This window comes from Arachis stenosperma, chromosome 1 (genome assembly GCF_014773155.1).
Source record: "Arachis stenosperma cultivar V10309 chromosome 1, arast.V10309.gnm1.PFL2, whole genome shotgun sequence".
NCBI classification, from domain to species: Eukaryota; Viridiplantae; Streptophyta; class Magnoliopsida; order Fabales; family Fabaceae; genus Arachis; species Arachis stenosperma.
This window is the reverse complement of record NC_080377.1, coordinates 99,317,939-99,336,862: the sequence shown is the minus strand read 5'-3', so window position 1 is coordinate 99,336,862 and position 18,924 is coordinate 99,317,939. Positions and strand designations below refer to the sequence as shown.

The following is an 18,924-nucleotide window of genomic DNA, read 5'->3' as shown; positions in this document are numbered from 1 at the left end:
TTTTAATAATAATTATAAAAATTTACATCAAAATATAATTTCTAAAATTATTCTATAAAATATATATTTAATATCTAATTTATTGTTATATTTTTTATTTTTTTGCTAATTTATTTATTATTAACATCTTTTAAAATTCTTTTTGAGAGAGATACAAACTTTGGAATACCATCTTAAATTCTTAATAGTTTACCTAATAATAATAAATTTTACTGTGCGACTAGTGTTGACCTTCTTCAGCAGCATAGCATACATCATCTTCCATTGTCATACTCAGGCTGTAACAAAAATGGGCGCTTTGAGAGTGTTGATGAAGAGGTCTCTATCCACCTCCAAACCCTACCTTACTCCCAATCACCCATCGCTCACCTTCGCCATACTGCATCAATACCACAACCGCAGAAATCTTTTTCTCCACCATTCTGCTTCTGACTTCGTTAAGTTTCACAAACTCTCTGCCACTGATTCCGGTAACAAGTTTTCGGCTAAAGCTTCTAAACTGAAATAATTTATATGAATTTTCTATTCTTTCCTGTTTTTCCTTTGCTATCCATTTCTCAAGTTTTTCAGCTTGTTATAGGGATTGTGGAGGTTAGCTTGGATAGACCTGGTGCTAAAAATGCTATAGGGAAAGAGATGCTGCGAGGATTAACTCGTGCCTTTGAATTTATTAATCAGGAATCAAATGTTAATGTTGCCATGATCTGCAGTTCAGTCCCTGGCGTATTTTGTGCTGGGGCAGATTTAAAGGTTAATCAATAATAGAGGTGGAGTGTTTGACATGTTTGTTTTTTGATGCAAATTTTCCTTTCCACGGTGCCTATATAAAAGAAATTAATAGTATTCATGATTTTAATTGGATTCTTGCTGGTGTAGATTTAGTTTTATACTTTCTTATGATGTTAGAGGTCAGCTGTGTGTTTGTTTACAAGCATCCTGGTTATTTGATTTCAGGAGCGCAGAAACATGAGTCAATCAGAGGTTAAGGTTTTTGTGAATTCTCTTCGCTCCGCTTTCTTATATTTAGAGGTTAGTGTGCATCACTTTGTTATTTACATTCTAAATTTATCAACTTTCTATTGTAATTGAATGGTAAGACCTTGGCTCCATTATGTGAAGGTTTTGGGTTTACTGGTTTAGGGTTAGGTTAATTCGCCGGGTGCTACGATCTTTTCCCTCCAATTCTTTGGCTGTGCCACTTATAATTTTTAGCATTGTGGTAAAAGAGAGATTTCTAGATGCACTCTACAATGTTTTTTTGCTGTGATTGTACAGTTGTACTTAATTCCTTATATCATACTGTCTCTGTATTCCCAACTTTGACAGTGCTCCTTGAAAATTGAAAGTTGAATTGAGTCGAATATTTGTTTCTCTATTCAGAAGGTTTGCATACCTACTATTGCTGTTATTGAAGGAGTTGCACTTGGGGGTGGACTTGAAATGGCCCTGGCATGTGATATTAGAATATGTGGTAACTAGATGTGCAGTACCTTGCAAATTGGATATAGTTATTTTTAGGATCATTTGGATGCTTTGAATGTGATGCGAATATTTGATTTGTTTCTACTCATCTCTTCTGTCACGATATAGGGGAAAATGCTCTGATGGGTTTGCCCGAAACTGGACTCGCCATAATCCCTGGGTAAGTTGTATACTAGATGACTTTTGCATATGTATTTTCTTTTGATGCCTCCTATTTCAACAGTGTATCTCTTGCTTTTGTTTATGAGCATTAAATATGACTGGTATAGAATACTTTACATCTTTGCAATGATTGCTTCTCATGGAATCCTGTCATGCACAGGGCAGGTGGAACACAACGACTACCTAGATTGGTTGGAAACGCAATAGCAAAGGAGATTATATATACTGGTCGAGAGATTAATGGCAAAGAGGCTCTGTCCTTAGGTGTGTTGATTGCTATTTTTTCCCCTTTCCCTAATTAATAATATCTTAAATGATATAAGCTCGCCATCTGTTTAACTTGGCAATTTTAACTTAAAGAACATCCAAGACATTCTAATTGCAGCCTTATTCTTAGCCATCTCTTGTTGTCCTTGAAGAAAGCAACGAGAAAGGCCACCATTGTTGTGCAACTTTTATACGAATGCATGTACTAAATCTTCGTCACCTGAAAAATACATACACTTTTCCCTCCAAAATCTATGTACCACACCTCTACTTGCTGTTTTATAATATTATCGATAATAAGTTGTGACAACTAGCAAATGCATAAGCATCCTTTGGTTGGTACAGGACTTGTAAATTACTTTGTTCCTGCTGGTGAAGCCTACTCAAAGGCACTCGCAGTTGCTCGGGAAATCAATGCGAAGGTATAACTATAAGGAAGGTTCATGTTTTGTTAGCCACAGGTTTTTCATTTCTTCTTTCGAAATTGATCTGTCGAGAAAAGGAAAAGTATTGCTAAATAGTGCGTAGCTGTAGGTTTTACCTTGTTCAGCTGCATGCAAGTGATGTGGTGCAATTGACCCGTGCAATCTATTTGAATGTTCATATCCGGAGCATATTTGTAGTTGAACATGTTTCACTTTAAAGAAATTTTACGAGATTGAATGGCTTCTGTAGTATAAATTAAAATCACTTTAGTTGTAAAATTACCGCAATGTTGGTGGCAGTTAGTTCTTATTCACTTGCAATGAATTTTCCACAGGGTCCAGTAGCTATAAGGATGGCTAAAAGAGCTATCAGTGAGGGGGTTGATACTGATATGAGATCAGGTTTGGCCTTGGAAGAAGATTGCTATGATCAGGTGCTGAATACAAAAGATAGATTGGAAGGCTTGGCTGCGTTTGCTGAGAAGCGGAAACCAAAGTATACTGGAGAGTGAAAGTAGTGGCTTATCTTTGTCTTTGCCGCTACAGAGGAATGTCTGTCATTCTGTGATTAGAGTAATCTATCTATAGCCTTGTGACTATATTGCTGGGGACTGTCGCATTCCCAAACAGCAGAAAAAATGTATCTAAAATAATGCACATTGAAACACTACATTCCCTATGAAGCAATAATATTCATCCTTCATATTTTTATCGGAAAAGTTTAGGGGTTAGCACTTTTTTAACAATCTAGCCAACACTTAATCATCAAAAGAAAAGTGAGTGATCTTCCACCATTAGATGTAATCTCACACCATTAAAAACACTATTAATGGGTAATTGATGGTTACAACATGCAAAACCTACTGGCTCCCTAGCACAGCTCTTTTTTTATCTATCTGTCAAAAAAAATCGGAACCTTATGCTTATAAACATGAGAGGCTAACGGCTCACCAAGTGATACGTGGTCAAGATGACATTTTTGTCATCTTAGAGTTAAGCGGCAGAATAGTAATCTTGTCATATTCAAGGATGAATTGTGTCATGCCAGTCTTGGACATCAAAAAGACCAAGAACCCGTCTCAAACACAGTGGTGTTGAAAAGGCAACAATTCATAAGGCCCATTGGGTTAAGGCAAGACAACAAGAAGCCCAATAAAGCTTTTCAAATTCAATAGGAGGCATAGTTTTTATTAATTTTCAAATTTTTAGTCATTTAATTTTAATTTGTTTTGCTATTAGAGTTTGTTGGAAGATTTGATTTAATTCTAATTTGCTTAGTAGTATTTTTAGGAATTTTAAATTTAAATCAAATATGATCTAATCTAATAAGATCAAATCTGATTTAAACTAGTTATCATATCTTTAGAATTTTAAAATTTGAATCAAATTTGATCTAATCCAATAAGATTAAATCTGATTTAAATTAGTTATTTTATCTTATCTTTTAGCTAGTTTGTTAAGGGTCTATTTAAACACATTTGGTGAGACAATTTACAAAACTTTAATGAATAAAATTTTCTTAGTGCTTTATGCACGTTTTTTTAGTATGATTAAATGAGGTGAGTGATTTGCTTCACTTGTTGCATGGAGAAAATTGAGTGATTCAATTTTGATTTCTCTGATCTAGGTTGTCAAGGATAGGTTCTTTGAAGGTCAAGTAGGGAGCCCTGACCTAGGTTGCTAAGAACAGGTTTCGTAGAGGTCTAGTAGGAAAAAACTCATTTATCTATCTTTTTATGTTTTCACTATGTCTCTTTATGCCAATAAATTCTTCTTCTTGATGCCATTCTTTTCTTGCCCCATTCCATTGGGATTTTAATGCTTCAAATTTATTAAAGCCATTAATAATTTTTTTATCATCTGGTATCAGTTACAGGTCGTAGGTAAATTTTTTTATGGGCTTTATTTAGTCTTTTTGTTTTTTTTTTCTCTTTAATTTTTGCAAATTCAACTTAGAGTCCTAAAAAAAATGAAAAAATCGCAAAAAAAATGATTGCGTATTACGATAGTGATGATGAAAGAATCTCATGCGAAAAAGGGTTCTCGGTTGCAAATCCTTGCATTCAAAAGGAAGAATGATCCTGAAGCGTATTTCAGATGGAAAAGGAAGGTAGAATCGATTTTTGCAAATTGCGTTCTTTCAGAGGAAAAGAAAGTTCAACGAGTACAAGCCAATTTTTTCGATGTTGCCCGTATATGGTGGACTGAATTAGAAAGAACTAGAAGACAATACGGAAATCGCCCAATTTGCAGCTGGAAGAAGATGAAAAAATCATGAGGAGCCAGTTTGTGCCATCCTCATACCACATGAGGAATCGAGTTGTGCCATCATCATACCACAATGAATTTTTCAAAAAATTTTGTAAGTTACAACAAGGTTCACAATCAGTGATGGAGTACCACAAGGAGCTTCTATATTTGATGGACATGGCTAATATTAAAACGAGTCCTGAGATTCTTATGGACCGATTTTTGTTTGGATTATGCGAAGAACTTGCAGATAAAGTCCAATGTTACCGTTACACGACCATGGACGATTTAATCAAATTGGCTATTGACATGGAGCAGGTGCAACAAATGATAGATCACCATAAGAAGAGGATTTCTTTTACGCCTATCTTTCATTCTTCTTCAAAGCCCGAGATGAAAGAATTTGTTGAGTATGCTGTAGAGGATTATGTGTCCTTGGAAGACTCAAAAGTGCAGAATTTTTCAACTGGGTTCTTGTGATGTGAGCAATTTGAAAAATATGAGAGAAAAGAAATTGTGAAAGAGAGTGAGTGTTTGAGTGAAAAGAATCCATGTTTGACTGAAAGCGAGAGTTTTGAGAGAAAAGAAAAGAATAGTGAGCGAGCGGAATCAATGAGTGAAAAACAAACTGAGAAAAATAAACACACTTGTGAGAGAAATCTAAAAAGTTCTAGTTTTGACAAGAGTGCATTAGTATCATTGAATTCTACGGAGTCCTTAGTTTCTCATACACCCAACCATGAAATTTATAGTGTTTTTCTATCAACTTTTCCATGATTTGTAAATTTACTGGTCAATTATGGAGGCATTAATATGGAGGAAAAGGAAGATAGATAAATTGCACACTTTAGACACGATAGTGAAAGTATGGTTGGAAAGATTGAACTTGCACACATGAGGGACATACCCACAATTCAGTGGATAGAGCAAAGCCATCAAACCATGGTATTTGAACCAAGAGATTAGGTTTGGATTCCGTGGAGGGAAAAAGAGCTTCTCATTCAAGATTCGAGGATGAATCTTTTTGAGGAGGAAGAGGATGATACATGGTCAGGAGGGCATTTTCGTCATCTTAGAGCTAAAGGGCAGAATGGTAATCTTGTCATATTCAAGGATCTGAATACTAGAAGAATTGTGCCATGCCAGTCTTGGACATCAAGAAGACCAATAGTTCGTCTTAAAAATAGTGGTGCTGAAAGGACAACAATTCATATGGCCCATTTGGCTAAGGCAAGACAACAAGAAGCCTAATAAAACTTTTCAAATTCAATGGAAGACATAATTTTTATTAATTTTTGAATTTTTAGTCATTTAATTTTAATTTGTTTTGCTGTTAGAGTTTGTTGGAAGATTTGATTTACTTCTAACTTGCTTAGTAGTATTTTTAGGAATTTTAAATTTAAATCAAATCTGATCTAATCTAATAAGATCAAATCTGATCTACATTAGTTATCATATCTTTAGGATTTCAAAATTTTAATCAAATATGATCTAATCCAATAAGATCAAATAAGATTTAAATTATTTATCTTATCTTACTTTTTAGCTAGTTTGTTAGAGGTCTATTTAAACACCTTTGCTGTGACAATTTACACAACTTTGATGAATAAAATTTTCTTAGTACTTTATGCACGCTTTTTTAGTGTAATTAAGTGAGGTGAGTGATTTGCTTCGCTTGTTGCATGGAGAAAATAGAGTGATTCAATTTTCATCCCTCTTATCTAGGTTGTCAAGGATAGGTTCTTTGAAGGTCTAGTAGGGAGCCCTTTCCGGTGACCTAGGTTGCTAAGAACAGGTTTCTTAGAGATCTAGTAGAAAAAAAAAGCCCATTTATCTATCTTTTTATGTTTTTGCTGTGTTCTTTTGGGTATGCCCTTTACTGAATAATCCTTATCTATTGCGATAAAACCCCTAAGCCCCAATCTATTTTCTTATCACCAAGTAAGATTTTCCTACACACAAAACCAGCATCAAAGTCTTTGTATGTACACATTCTCTACCAAACAATGGAGCAAAGAATTTACTCATCCAACTATGGAGCTTTATGAAATTGGAATGCTAAATCTATTTTTTTTACACTAAAAATGGTAGTAACTTTAAAAGATTATAACTAATTCTACAATGATTAGAATCATGTAGGACAAGTTTGAGTTGAGCATGGAAATGTCTAGAATAAGACTAAAAAATTGTGGATTAATTCATTAACCATAACTAAGTATGGTAAATTTTTTACATATGGTTGTTGAAATATGGTGTGCTGTAGAATTTCGAGTGTAATAACTTGTGCGCTTTGCTGCGATTTTCATAGATTGAACTTTGAAATGAAATTTTGTTTGAAAGTTTGATGACTTTAGTTTGTTTAGATTTGTAGGAGTTGAGAATTGGAAGATATAAATGTTTGAAAATCATTGGTTAAAATAGGAAAAATCAAATTTCAACATAATTTAAAGCAACTTCCAAAGCTTATAACTCCCAAAACTTAATAGCTTTTAGGTTGCAACCAAAGCACAGTTATTTTTAGATAAGTTAAGAGTCTCCAATCCAAAATTTAGGTTAGTTGATGCCTTGGTGAGAGTTATGCAAGTTGGAAGCAACTATATTTGCTGGTTGATGTAGGATTAACATCGGTCTAGAAATTTTCACAAAAATAATTCCGTTGCAAGTATAGTTCAAAACCAATAAATAACCCTCAATCAAAGTTTAATTTGTTTGTCACTTAAGCAAACCTAATAAAAACCGAGAGTATTTAAACCTCGGGTCGTCTCTCAAGGAATTGCACGGAAATGTTCATGTTATTGGTTATGAGATAATATTTTTGGGGTTTTGAAATAAGGGACAAGAAATGTAAAAAGTAAGAAAGTAAAGAAAACTCAAATGGTAAAAAGGTCTTGGCAAGGGTTAATGGTTAGGAATCTCTATCCTTGTCACTAACCACAACATGATAATTACAAAGATCATTCCCACTTTGTCATCCCCAAAATTAAAGGAAAGTTAAGTGAGCTTAATTGATCCTAATCCATAAGTCCTACCCACTCACTAATTAATTTAATGACAACTAGAGTCAATGGAAACAAATTATCAATCACTTGGACATTAGTAACTCAAGGTTACCCAAGTTACTAACCCAAGCCAAGAACACAAAAATTTACTCTAAACTCCAACCAAGCATTTTATCAAATACTTAGTAGGCATAAAAGGAAATCATAGTAAATTAACAAGAAATATAAAATCTAACAACTACCAATTGCAAGAAAATAACAATAACAACTCAATTAAATAATAAGAAACATGAAAACATAAATTGCATTAAAATCAACAAGAAGTTCATAAACATAAAAGTAACAAAATAAAGGGAATAGCAAATAAAACTAGAAGAACAAAGATGCAAGAACAATAAATTGCAAGAAAAAGTGAATGAAAGCAAGAATTAAACCTAATCTAAGGAAAATCTATCCTAAATCTACCATAATTCTAGAGAGAAGAAAGAGCTTCTCTCTTTAGAATATAACCTAAAGCATGTTTTTAAGCTAAACCTAATTGCTCTCCCTTTGTTCCCTCTTGAATTCTGCATTAAATAGTTTCAGAAATGAGTTGGATTGGGCTCCAGCAGTCTAGAAATCGCCCCCAGCATGCTTCATTAAGTTGGCCATGCGCTGCTTGTCACACGTACGCGTAGGTCATGCGTACTCATCAGTTTGCAACTTTCCATATCACGCGTATGCATCAGTCATGTGTATGCGTCGCCTTGACGAGTTTTTTCTTCATGCATACGCTTCGGTCACGCGTACGCGCCGCCTTGAATTTTCCAAATCCTTATTTTCGATAAATTCTCCATCTTGCATGCTTTCCACTTCACTTTCTTGATCCATTCCTTGCCCTTTTAATCCTGAAATCACTAACAAACATATCAAGGAATCAAGTGGAATTAAAAGTGAATTAAATTTGACTAACTAAAGGCCTAAAAAGCATGTTTTTAACTATTAAGCACAATGAGGAGGAATTCATGAAACCATGCTATTTTAGTGAATAAATAGGAGAAAAGTTGGCAAAATCCACCAAATTCAATACAAAATAAACCATAAAATTGTGATTTATCAACCTCCCCACACTTAAATATTAGCATGCCCTCATGCTAAACTCAAGAGAGACAAAAAAGGGGTATCAACATTTATTCAATGCAAGTAAACTATCTATATGCAACCTATCTAAATGCAATGCAGCCAACTACTTGGTCAAAACAAATCAATTTCCAAAAAAATATGTATGAACATAAGGGCTAAAACAATCACAATCAAATCAAATTCACAATTGAATTGAGTTATTAGAAAAGAATTTACAACTTGCAAGAAAATAGATGATCATCGGTGAAAACATATAATTGATCAAGTGTATAGGGTTGATTCACTCAATTCTCCTCTAATCATTCTTTTCAAGATTTGTTTTTCATCTAACAATCAACAATTTTTTAATGTATGTATACAAATATCATGAGGGCTTTTGAGGGTTGTAATGGGGCTAGGGTAAAGGTAAGGATGCATATGGCTAAGTGAGCTTGAAATTTGAATCTTTGATTAACTTAAGCTTTCACCTAACCTACATCTTATTTAATTCAAATGCAAAACTAGCTACCCATTCTTCACTTTTTCACACACTCATGCATTCTCTTTTTTATCACAACACATATGCATAAATTATTATTGAATTTTACTTTGGAGAATTTTGTCCCCTTTTTATTGCTTTCTTTTTCTCTTTTTCTTTTTCTATTTTTTTCTTTTTATTTTTCTTTTCTTTTTCTCATCATTTATTTTCATACTAAAAAATATATAAAAGTGTCAATACATATAGTTTAAACATTTAATGCATGAGTGTGTACCCAATTCCCAAAATCTTCAACAAAAATACAAACATACACTTTTATTTCTACCAATATTTCTAACTAACCACACTTGAATGATACACACTCTCACTAGCCTAAACTAATCAAAGATCCAAATTAAGGACATTTATTATTTTTTGGTTAAGTGAGCTATTAAAATAATTATATAAATACATTCATACACAAAACAATGGACATAAAGAATCAAATAAATCAAATATTACAATCATTGAAAGAGAATAATACACACAAGAATGAAAATAGTGGTTACTATGATGCAACCACACAATTAGGCTCAAAACTCACATGCTTATGTGTTCTTAGCTCAAAAACATGTTCCACAATATATAATTCAAGCAAGTTCAATGAAAAATTTTTACGCAAATCAATTTTGGAATGCCCTATAGATAAATTCCTTCAAAAATTATATTATTTTGACTAGGCTTATTATATATATATATATGCAAATCAAGAAAATGCAACTAAGAGTTCTAAAAGAGCTAATACTAAAATAAACTAAAATGTGAAAGTGTTAGGATTAGAAATTTGTCACCCAAAAATACCGATTGGTCGGATGACTTCCCCACACTTAAACATTTGTACCGTCCTCGGTGCATTCAAAGTTGAGCAAGTGGATACGACGACTATGCGGGTTGCCACCTTCAGCTGGTGGAACAATCAGCTGTTGCATGTTCTTTCTTCCGCTTCCCTTGTTGCTTATGGTGAATCATCCATGAAAAAATAGAAAATAACACTGTAAGATAAGAAAATGCAAAAGCATGGAAGCATAAATTGTTAGAATGAGGTAAGAATCACTAAAAAAAAGTGAGTGAATCAATGTGTGACATTAAAGAAAATAATGTGTGAGTTCTAAGTTGCATGCGGTTTAGAACTCACACACTAGCATAGAAAGCTATATCGCAATTATACAAAAGAAATACTGGTATGAGAAATCGTGATTCACACTTTTCACAACTCTGCATAGCTGACCAGCAAGTGCACTGGGTTGTCCAAGTAATACCTTACGTGAGTAAGGGTCAATCCTACGGAGATTGATGACTTGAAGCAAGCTATGGTCATCTTGTAAATCTCAGTCAGGCGGATTCAAATGGTTATGAGGTGTTGATAAAGATAAGAAATAGTAATTAGTTAAAAAAGATTTGAAAATAAATTTTGAAAAGATAAGAAGTTTAGAAAAAAAAAGATTTTGAAATCAAAATTTAAAAAGATATGATTGAAGAAGATTTGATTGAAAAAGATATGATTTTAAAAAGATATGATTGAAAAGATATGATTGAAGAAAATTTGATTTTTAAAAAGATATGATTGAAAAGATATTGTTGAAAAAGATTTGATTTTTAAAACTGATGACTTGACTAACAAGAAACTAAAAGATATGATTCTAAAATTCAAAGATTGAACCTTTCTTAACAAGAAAGTAACAAACTTGCAATTTTTTGAATCAAAACATTAATTGTTAGCAAGGATTTTTGAAAATATGAGATAAGATTAAGAAAAAGATTTTTGAAAAAAAATTAGTTTGAAAATTTTCAAAAACATAAAAGAATGAAAAAATGAAGGCTCAAAATATGTTTGATGCAAAAAGTTATGAATTAAAACATGAAAATTTGAAAAAATTTGAATTGGAAACAAAATCATCTCCCTTGTGTCATCCTGGCGTTAAACGCCTAGGATGCTATCAATTCTGGCGTTTAACGCCCAGAATGCTACCTCTTTGGGCGTTAAACGCCCAGCCAGGTATCCTGGCTGGCGTTAAACGCCAGAAATCCTTCTATACTGGGCATTTTTCTAAACGCTCAGAATGCTGCCCATTCTGGCGTTAAACACCTAGAATGATAGCTTTACTAGCGTTAAATGCCCAGAATGGTAGCCATTCTGGTGTTTAACGCCCAAAGTGCCTCTTTACTGGCGTTTTCACGCCAGTGAGCTCTTTTTCTCTGTGATTCTTCTGCCTTATGTTCTGAATCTTCATTTCTCTGTATTATTTATTTGAAAAGATATATTATTATTTTTTTTATTTTTGAACTTTTAATAAAGAGATAGAAAAACAACAAAATGAAATAAATCATAAAAATGCAAGATCAAAACAAGTAATGCATGCAAGGACACTTTGAATGTCAGGATGAACACCAAGAACACTTTGAAGATCATGCTGAACATCAAGAACATATTTTTGAAAATTTTTATGGAAAGAAAGACATGCAAGACACCAAACTTAGAAATTTTGAATGTTTAGACACTATGATTTTGAAAATGCATATGAAAAACAACATAAAACACAAAATAGGAAAATCATGAGATCGAACAAAGGAAATCATCAAGAACAACTTGAAGATCATAGAAGAACACAATGCATAAATTATTAAATTTTTTGTTTTTTATTTTTTTCGAAAATAAAAATAAAAATTAGCCAATCTAAGCAACAAGATAAACCGTCAGTCGTCCAAACTCGAACAATCCCTAGCAACGACGCCAAAAACTTGGTATGCAAAATCGTGATTCACACTTTTCACAACTCTGCATAGCTGACCAGCAAGTGCACTGGGTCGTCCAAGTAATACCTTACGTGAGTAAGGGTCGATCCCACGGAGATTGACGGCTTGAAGCAAGCTATGGTCATCTTGTAAATCTCAGTCAGGCAGATTCAAATGGTTATGAGGTGTTGATAATTAAAAGAACAATAAAACATAAAATAAAATAAAGTTACTTATGTAGTTCCTTGGTGAGAATTTCAGATAAGCGTTTGGAGATGCTTTGTTGCCACTGAACCTCTGCTTTCCTACTGTCCTCATCCAATCATGCGTACTCCCTTCCATGGCAAGCTGTATGTTGGTGGATCACCATTGTCAATGGCTACCATCCGTCCTCTCAATGAAAATATGTCCTCTACGGTTTCCCGCATGGCTAATCAGTTGTCGGTTCTCGATCGTGTCAGAATAGAATACATATTCTTTTGCGCACTATCACTGCCCCCAACAGTTACGAGTTTGAAGCTCATCACAGTTATCCCATCCCAGATCCTACTCAGAATACCACAGACAAGGTTTAGACTTTTCGGATCTCAAGAATGCTGCCAATTAGTTCTAACTTATACCATGAAGGTTCTAATGTCACGGATTCAAATGCTCTTTTGTCAGGAGAGGTGATTCAGATCCGTTGGTCAGAGACCAAAGAGAATATACTTCAGCTGTCGTCCAATGACTACGTTGAACATCATGTAGACCGCTTTGTGGTTGTCAGGCACGCGGATCTTGGCTAAGCGAGTAATGAAGATTGAGTGATTGTCATGGGTCGCCCCTTCATTCTGACTTAACTGAATTAAGTACAAGAGTATATCTTGGAGGAGAACTAGGTGTGAATTGAATAGAAAAACAATAATACTTGCATTAATACTCGAGGAACAGCAGAGCTCCTCACCTTAATCTATGAGGCGTAGAAACTCCACCATTGAAAATACATAAGAACAAAAGGTCTAGGCCTGGCCGAATGGCCAGCCTCCAAGAAGGGTTCGAAGAACTCCCAAAAGGTCAATGACCATCAATACAATAGTAAAAAGTGTTATTTATACTAAACTAGTAAACTAGGTTTATAGAAAATGAGTAGATAATGCAGAAATCCACTTCCGGGGCCCACTTGGTGTGTGTTTGGGCTGAGCCTTGAAGCTTTCATGTGCATAGGCCATCCTTGGAGTTAAACGCCAGCTTTGGTGCCAGTTCTGGCATTTTATTCCAGAAAAGGGTCTCTGGTGGGCGTTTAGACGCCAGTTTGGGCCATCAAATCTCAGGTAAAGTATGGACTATTATCCATTGCTGGAAAGCCCAAGATGTCTACATTCCAACGCAATTGATAGCGCACCAATTGGGCTTCTGTAGCTCCAGAAAATCCACTTCGAGTGCAGGAGGTCAGAATCCAACAGCATCTGCAGTCCTTTCTCAGCCTCTAAATCATATTTTTGCTCAGGTCCCTCAATTTCAGCCAGAAAAAACATGAAATCACAGAAAAATACAAAAACTCATAGTAAAGTCCAGAAATGTGATTTTTGCATAAAAACTAATAAAAATATATTAAAAAGTAACTAAAACATACTAAAAACTATATAAAAATAATGCCAAAAAGCGTATAGATTATCCGCTCATCAAGTATGCACTTCACTCGTTCTAGTGTGCTTGAGATGCTTTAAAGGAAACTTGTAATTTAAAACAACCAAACAAGTAAGAAAGAAGCATGAAAGCATTCAAGAAAAAATCTAACAATTATGAATTCGACAATGACTGGACATTGATTGATGTGCAAGGAAACTTAATGAACCAAATGAAATATAGAGCTCACACATCAAACAATGACACGCATTGAAGTTTGTTTGCATCACCTAATTGACTTGAAGTGGGACACATGGTTGCTATGGAACTTAGAACAAGAGAGATAGAAGTTAAAATCAATCACATAGCAAGCATGGTCCACAAAGCTTTAAAAAGCTCAAAAATATGTCACTAGGTAAGCTTACCATCCAATTCACAATTCTAAAATCTCAATGCATGAACTAGGTGACGTAAATAAAGATCAATTATAAACAAGCGTCACCTAACAAAAAATGTATCGATTCTACATAATTGCCATATAATAGATAATGAATTCAAATTATATGGTGGCTAGCTACAACATGCAATTTAGAAGTCCAAAAACATTCTTGAAAGCAATGTCATAAGTACTTGGTATGCACAAAAGTAAGTAGGAAGAATTTCAATGCCAAGCAAAAAATTACAACCTCAATTACAATCTAACAATGAATATTAACAACAATGATGTTAAAATAACATCCTATCAGTGACCTGCAGCAATAAACAGCAAACAAGATTAATAATCCGATACTTAGCATGAAAATATAGCCAAATCTAACAACCTAATCTACTAAAAACAAAAATTCAAACCAACTCACTAATGGAAATGGTGTAAATGGTGATTGGTGGTGGTAGATGATGGTTGGAAGAAGGAACGAAGAGAAGAGAAGAGAAGAGAAGAAGAGAAATGGGGAAAAGAGAAGAGAAGAAGAGTGTGAAATAGGGGCACCCATGCGTACAAGCGGGTCACGCATAAGCGTGGGTTGGGAGAATGGAATGCGACACGTGCGCGTCTGGCACGCGTAGGCTTGATAAGGGAAAAATAGAAGGTGACGCATACACGTGGGAAGAAATTGTGCTAGACGCACGGTTCCCGCACCCTACGTGCACAACTCACTGTCTGGACCGCGCGATGGCACAGTGCTCGTGCGATCCTGGCACATTCAAAATCTTGGGGTCACGCATATGCGTCGGTCATGCGTACGCGTGATGGGCACCCTTTTTTTAGTTAAGAAGCATAGAATAAAAATAGGACACTCCAACCTAATATTTATATTTCTAAACTAACCAAAATTCAAAAATAAAAAATCTTTATCTTTTTTAAATTTTTTTTAAAATACTTTAATATGCAACTCAAACAAAAATTGCAATGCCAAACAAGGATGCAATTCAAAACAAATAACCTACAACTTAAAGCAACAATCTAACTAAACAAACTAACACATAAGGCAATATGTACAAGAATGATATAAAAGCAAGAAATTACCTAACAATGGCAACTTAATTCATTCATCAACTATATATACAAGAGAATGGAAAAGGGGTTACCATGGTGGGGTGTCTCCCACCTATCACATTTATTTAGTGTCTTTAAGTTGGACTTATGAGGAGCTCTAATCAAGGTGGCTTGTGCTTGAATTCATCCTTGAACTTCTACCAATACTTGGTCTTCCATTGGTTGTCAGAATTTTCAACCAAGTGCACCAAACTATGATAAAGTCCCCCACAAGCTTGGAGCTCCCAAAATTGATCCACATCTTGTAATCCGGAATCCCAAACCTTGTTTTCACATCTGTCTTCAAGTTGATTGTTATGATTCCATCCGGGTGGTATGCTCACTTCTGAATTCTCATATGGGCACCAAACTATCCTCCTAGATCCATTACATTTAACAAAGCACCTTCCATTGTACTCAACTCTTGAGTTTGCCACCTTAATGAGCCTTGAGTTATGTTGCCAACCACTACTCAACTCTCTCTTACTCTTCACTCCACAAAGAGCTCTAAGTTGACCATCCATTTCAAGTAAACCATACTCAAGTGGGATAATGAAGCTTAAGGAAATGAGTTTTACCCACTCAAATGATAAGATAGATGGTTGCTTAGTGAGAGAGGCTCCAACCGGCTTTAGCAAGGTGATTTCCACTCCCTTTTGCTCTTCTTGATTTGCCTCCACCTCTCGGTAGCTTTCTTCTAATCCAATTTCTTTTTCATTATTTACCAAGGGTCTTGAAGGTTGTGGTCCTTCTTCTTTGACCTCTATTTCAAGTCCAATAGGGGAGGATTCAATTTTAGATAAAAACTCATCAATGATTGAATCCATCTCTTGATCAACCTTTCCAAATTCTTCAACCATGATATGCTTTGGAGGTTGTACACCCTCCTCAATAACAATATCAAGCTTCTTGGAAGGAGGCTCTATAACTTGAGATTCCCATGGAGGTTCTGCATCTCCTAAGTCTTCAACCACTTCTTCCTCTTCAATAATTACGGCTTGGCACACGAAATCGTTATACACAACTCCGTGCAGCTGACCAGCAAGTGCACTGGGTCGTCCAAGTAATACCTTACGTGAGTAAGGGTCGATCCCACGGAGATGCTTTGTTCCCTCTGAGCCTCTGCTTTCCTATTGCCTTCATCCAATCATTCATACTCCTTTCCATGGCAAGCTGTATGTAGGTGGATCACCGTTGTCAATGGCTACCATCCATCTTCTTAGTGAAAATGGTCCTCTACGGTTTACCGCATGGCTAATGAGCTGTCGGTTCTCGATCGTGTCAGAATAAGATCCATTGATCCTTTTGCGCACTGTCACTGTACCCCACAGTCGAGAGTTTGAAGCTCGTCAAAGTCATCCCATCCCAGATCCTACTCGGAATACCATAGACAAGGTTTAGACTTTTTGGATCTCAAGAATGCTGCCCATTTGATTCTAGCTTATACCACGAAGACTTTGATCGCACGGAATGGAAGCTCTGTTGTCAGGAGAGGCAACCATGCGTCATGAACCAGTAGGCCAAGAGATACACACTCAAGCTCTCGCATATAGAACGGAGGTGGTTGTCAGGCACGCGTTCATAAGGGAGGATGATGATGAGTGTCACGGATCATCATATCCATCAGGTTGAAGTATAAGTGAATATCTTAGAACAAGAATAAGATTGAATTGAATAGAAAATAGTAGTAATTGCATTAATTCATGAGGAACAGCAAAGCTCCACACCTTAATCTATGATGTGTAGAAACTCCACCGTTGAAAATACAAAAGAACAAGGTCTAGGCATGGCCGAATGGCCATGCATCCCAAATAGCATGAAACAAACGAAAGTGGGTTCAAAGACCTAATCCCAAGACCAAAGATGATCAAAAGATGAAAATACAATAGTAAAAGGTCCTATTTATAGAGAACTAGTAACCTAGGGTTTACAGAAATATGTAAATGATGCAGAAATCCACTTCCGGGGTCCACTCGGTGTGTGCTTGGGCTGAGCATTGAAGCTTTCACGAGCATAGGCTTTTCTTGGAGTTAAACACCAGCTTTGGTGCTAGTTTGGGCGTTTAACTCCAATTCAGGTGCCAGTTTGGGCGTTTTACGCCAGAATTTTTATGCTGACTTGGAACGCCAGTTTGAGCCATCAAATCTTGGTCAAAGTATGGAGTATTATACATTGCTGGAAAGGCCAAGATGTCTACCTTCTAACGCAATTAAGAGTGTGCCAATTGGGTTTCTGTAGCTCCAGAAATCCATTTCGAGTGCAGGGAGATCAGAATCCAACAGCATCTGCAGTCCTTTTCCAGCCTCTGAATCAGATTTTTGCTCAGGTCCCTCAATTTCAGCCAGAAAATACCTGAAATCACAGAAAAACACACAAACTCATAGTAAAGCCTAGAAATGTGATTTTTGCATAAAAACTAATAATTATATACTAAAAACTAACTAAATCATACTAAAAACTACCTAAAAACAATGCCAAAGAGCGTATAAATTATTCACTCATTACAACACCAAACTTAAATTGTTGCTTGTCCCCAAGCAACTGAAAAAAATTGAATAAAAAGAAGAGAATATACAATGAATCTCACAATATCAATGAAACTTAGTCCCAATTAGACAAGCGGGGCTAGTAGCTTTTTGCTTCTGAACAATTTTGGCATCTCACTTTATCCTTTGAAATTCAGAATGATTGGCATCTATAGGAACTCATAATTTAGATTGTGTTATTGATTCTCCTAATTTAGTATATTGATTCTTGAACACAGCTATTGTATGAGTCTTCGCCGTGACCCTAAGCACTTTGTTTTCCAGTATTACCACCGAATACATAAATGCCACAAACACATAACTAGGTGAACCTTTTCAGATTGTGACTCAGCTTTGCTATAGTCCCCAGTTAGAGGTGTCCAGATTTCTTAAGCACACTATTTCTGCTTTGGATCACGACTTTAACCACTCAGTCTCAAGCTTTTCACTTGGACCTTCATGACACAAGCACATGGCTAGGGACAGCTTGATTTAGCCACTTAGGCAATATTTTATTCCTTTGGGCCCTCCTATCCATTAATGCTCAAAGCCTTGGATCCCTTTTTATCCTTACCTTTTAGTTTAAAGGGCTATTGGCTTTTTCTGCTTGCTTTTTCTTTTTCTTTTTCGCCTTTTTTTTCGCAACTTTTTTTTCACTACTTTTTCTTGCTTCAAGAATCAATTTCATGATTTTTCAGATTATCAATAACATTTCTCTTTGTTCATCATTCTTTCAAGAGCCAACACTTTTAACATTCATGAACTTCACTATAAAAAATATGCACTGTTCAAGCATTCATTTAGAAAAAAAAGTATTGCCACCACATCAAAATAATTAAACTAATTTCAAGATAAAAGTTGAAATCCATGTACTTCTTGTTCTTTTGTAATTAAGAACATTTTTTATTTAAGAAAGGTGAAGGATTTATGGGACATTTATAGCTTCAAGGTATAGACACTAGACACTGATGAGCGGATAATTTATATACTTTTTGGCATTATTTTAACATAGTTTTTAGTATGATTTAGTTAGTTTTTAGTATATTTTTATTAGTTTTTAAGAAAATTCCCAATTCAGGACTTTACTATGAGTTTGTGTGTTTTTCTGTGATTTCAGGTATTTTCTGGCTGAAATTGAGGGACTTGAACAAAAATTTGATTCAGAGGCTGACAAAGGACGGCTGATGCTGTTGGATTCTGACCTCCCTGCATTTGAAGTGGATTTTCTACAGCTACAGAACTTCAAATGGCGTGCTCTCAATTGCGATGGAAATAGACATCCAGGGCTTTCCAGTAATATATA

General features: G+C 35.2%; 1 protein-coding gene across 1 annotated transcript; it reads left to right on the top strand.

Moving 5' to 3' along the window:
• Positions 1 to 227: 227 nt before the first annotated feature.
• LOC130961397 (probable enoyl-CoA hydratase 2, mitochondrial) lies at positions 228 to 3,267 on the top strand. Its single transcript, XM_057887263.1, has 8 exons — positions 228 to 470; positions 581 to 750; positions 955 to 1,029; positions 1,381 to 1,471; positions 1,591 to 1,642; positions 1,805 to 1,908; positions 2,257 to 2,333; positions 2,672 to 3,267. Exons 1-8 carry the CDS (start codon positions 290 to 292, stop codon positions 2,846 to 2,848), a joined length of 927 nt encoding a protein of 308 aa, XP_057743246.1. The 5' UTR covers positions 228 to 289; the 3' UTR covers positions 2,849 to 3,267.
• The last annotated feature ends 15,657 nt before the right edge of the window (positions 3,268 to 18,924 follow it).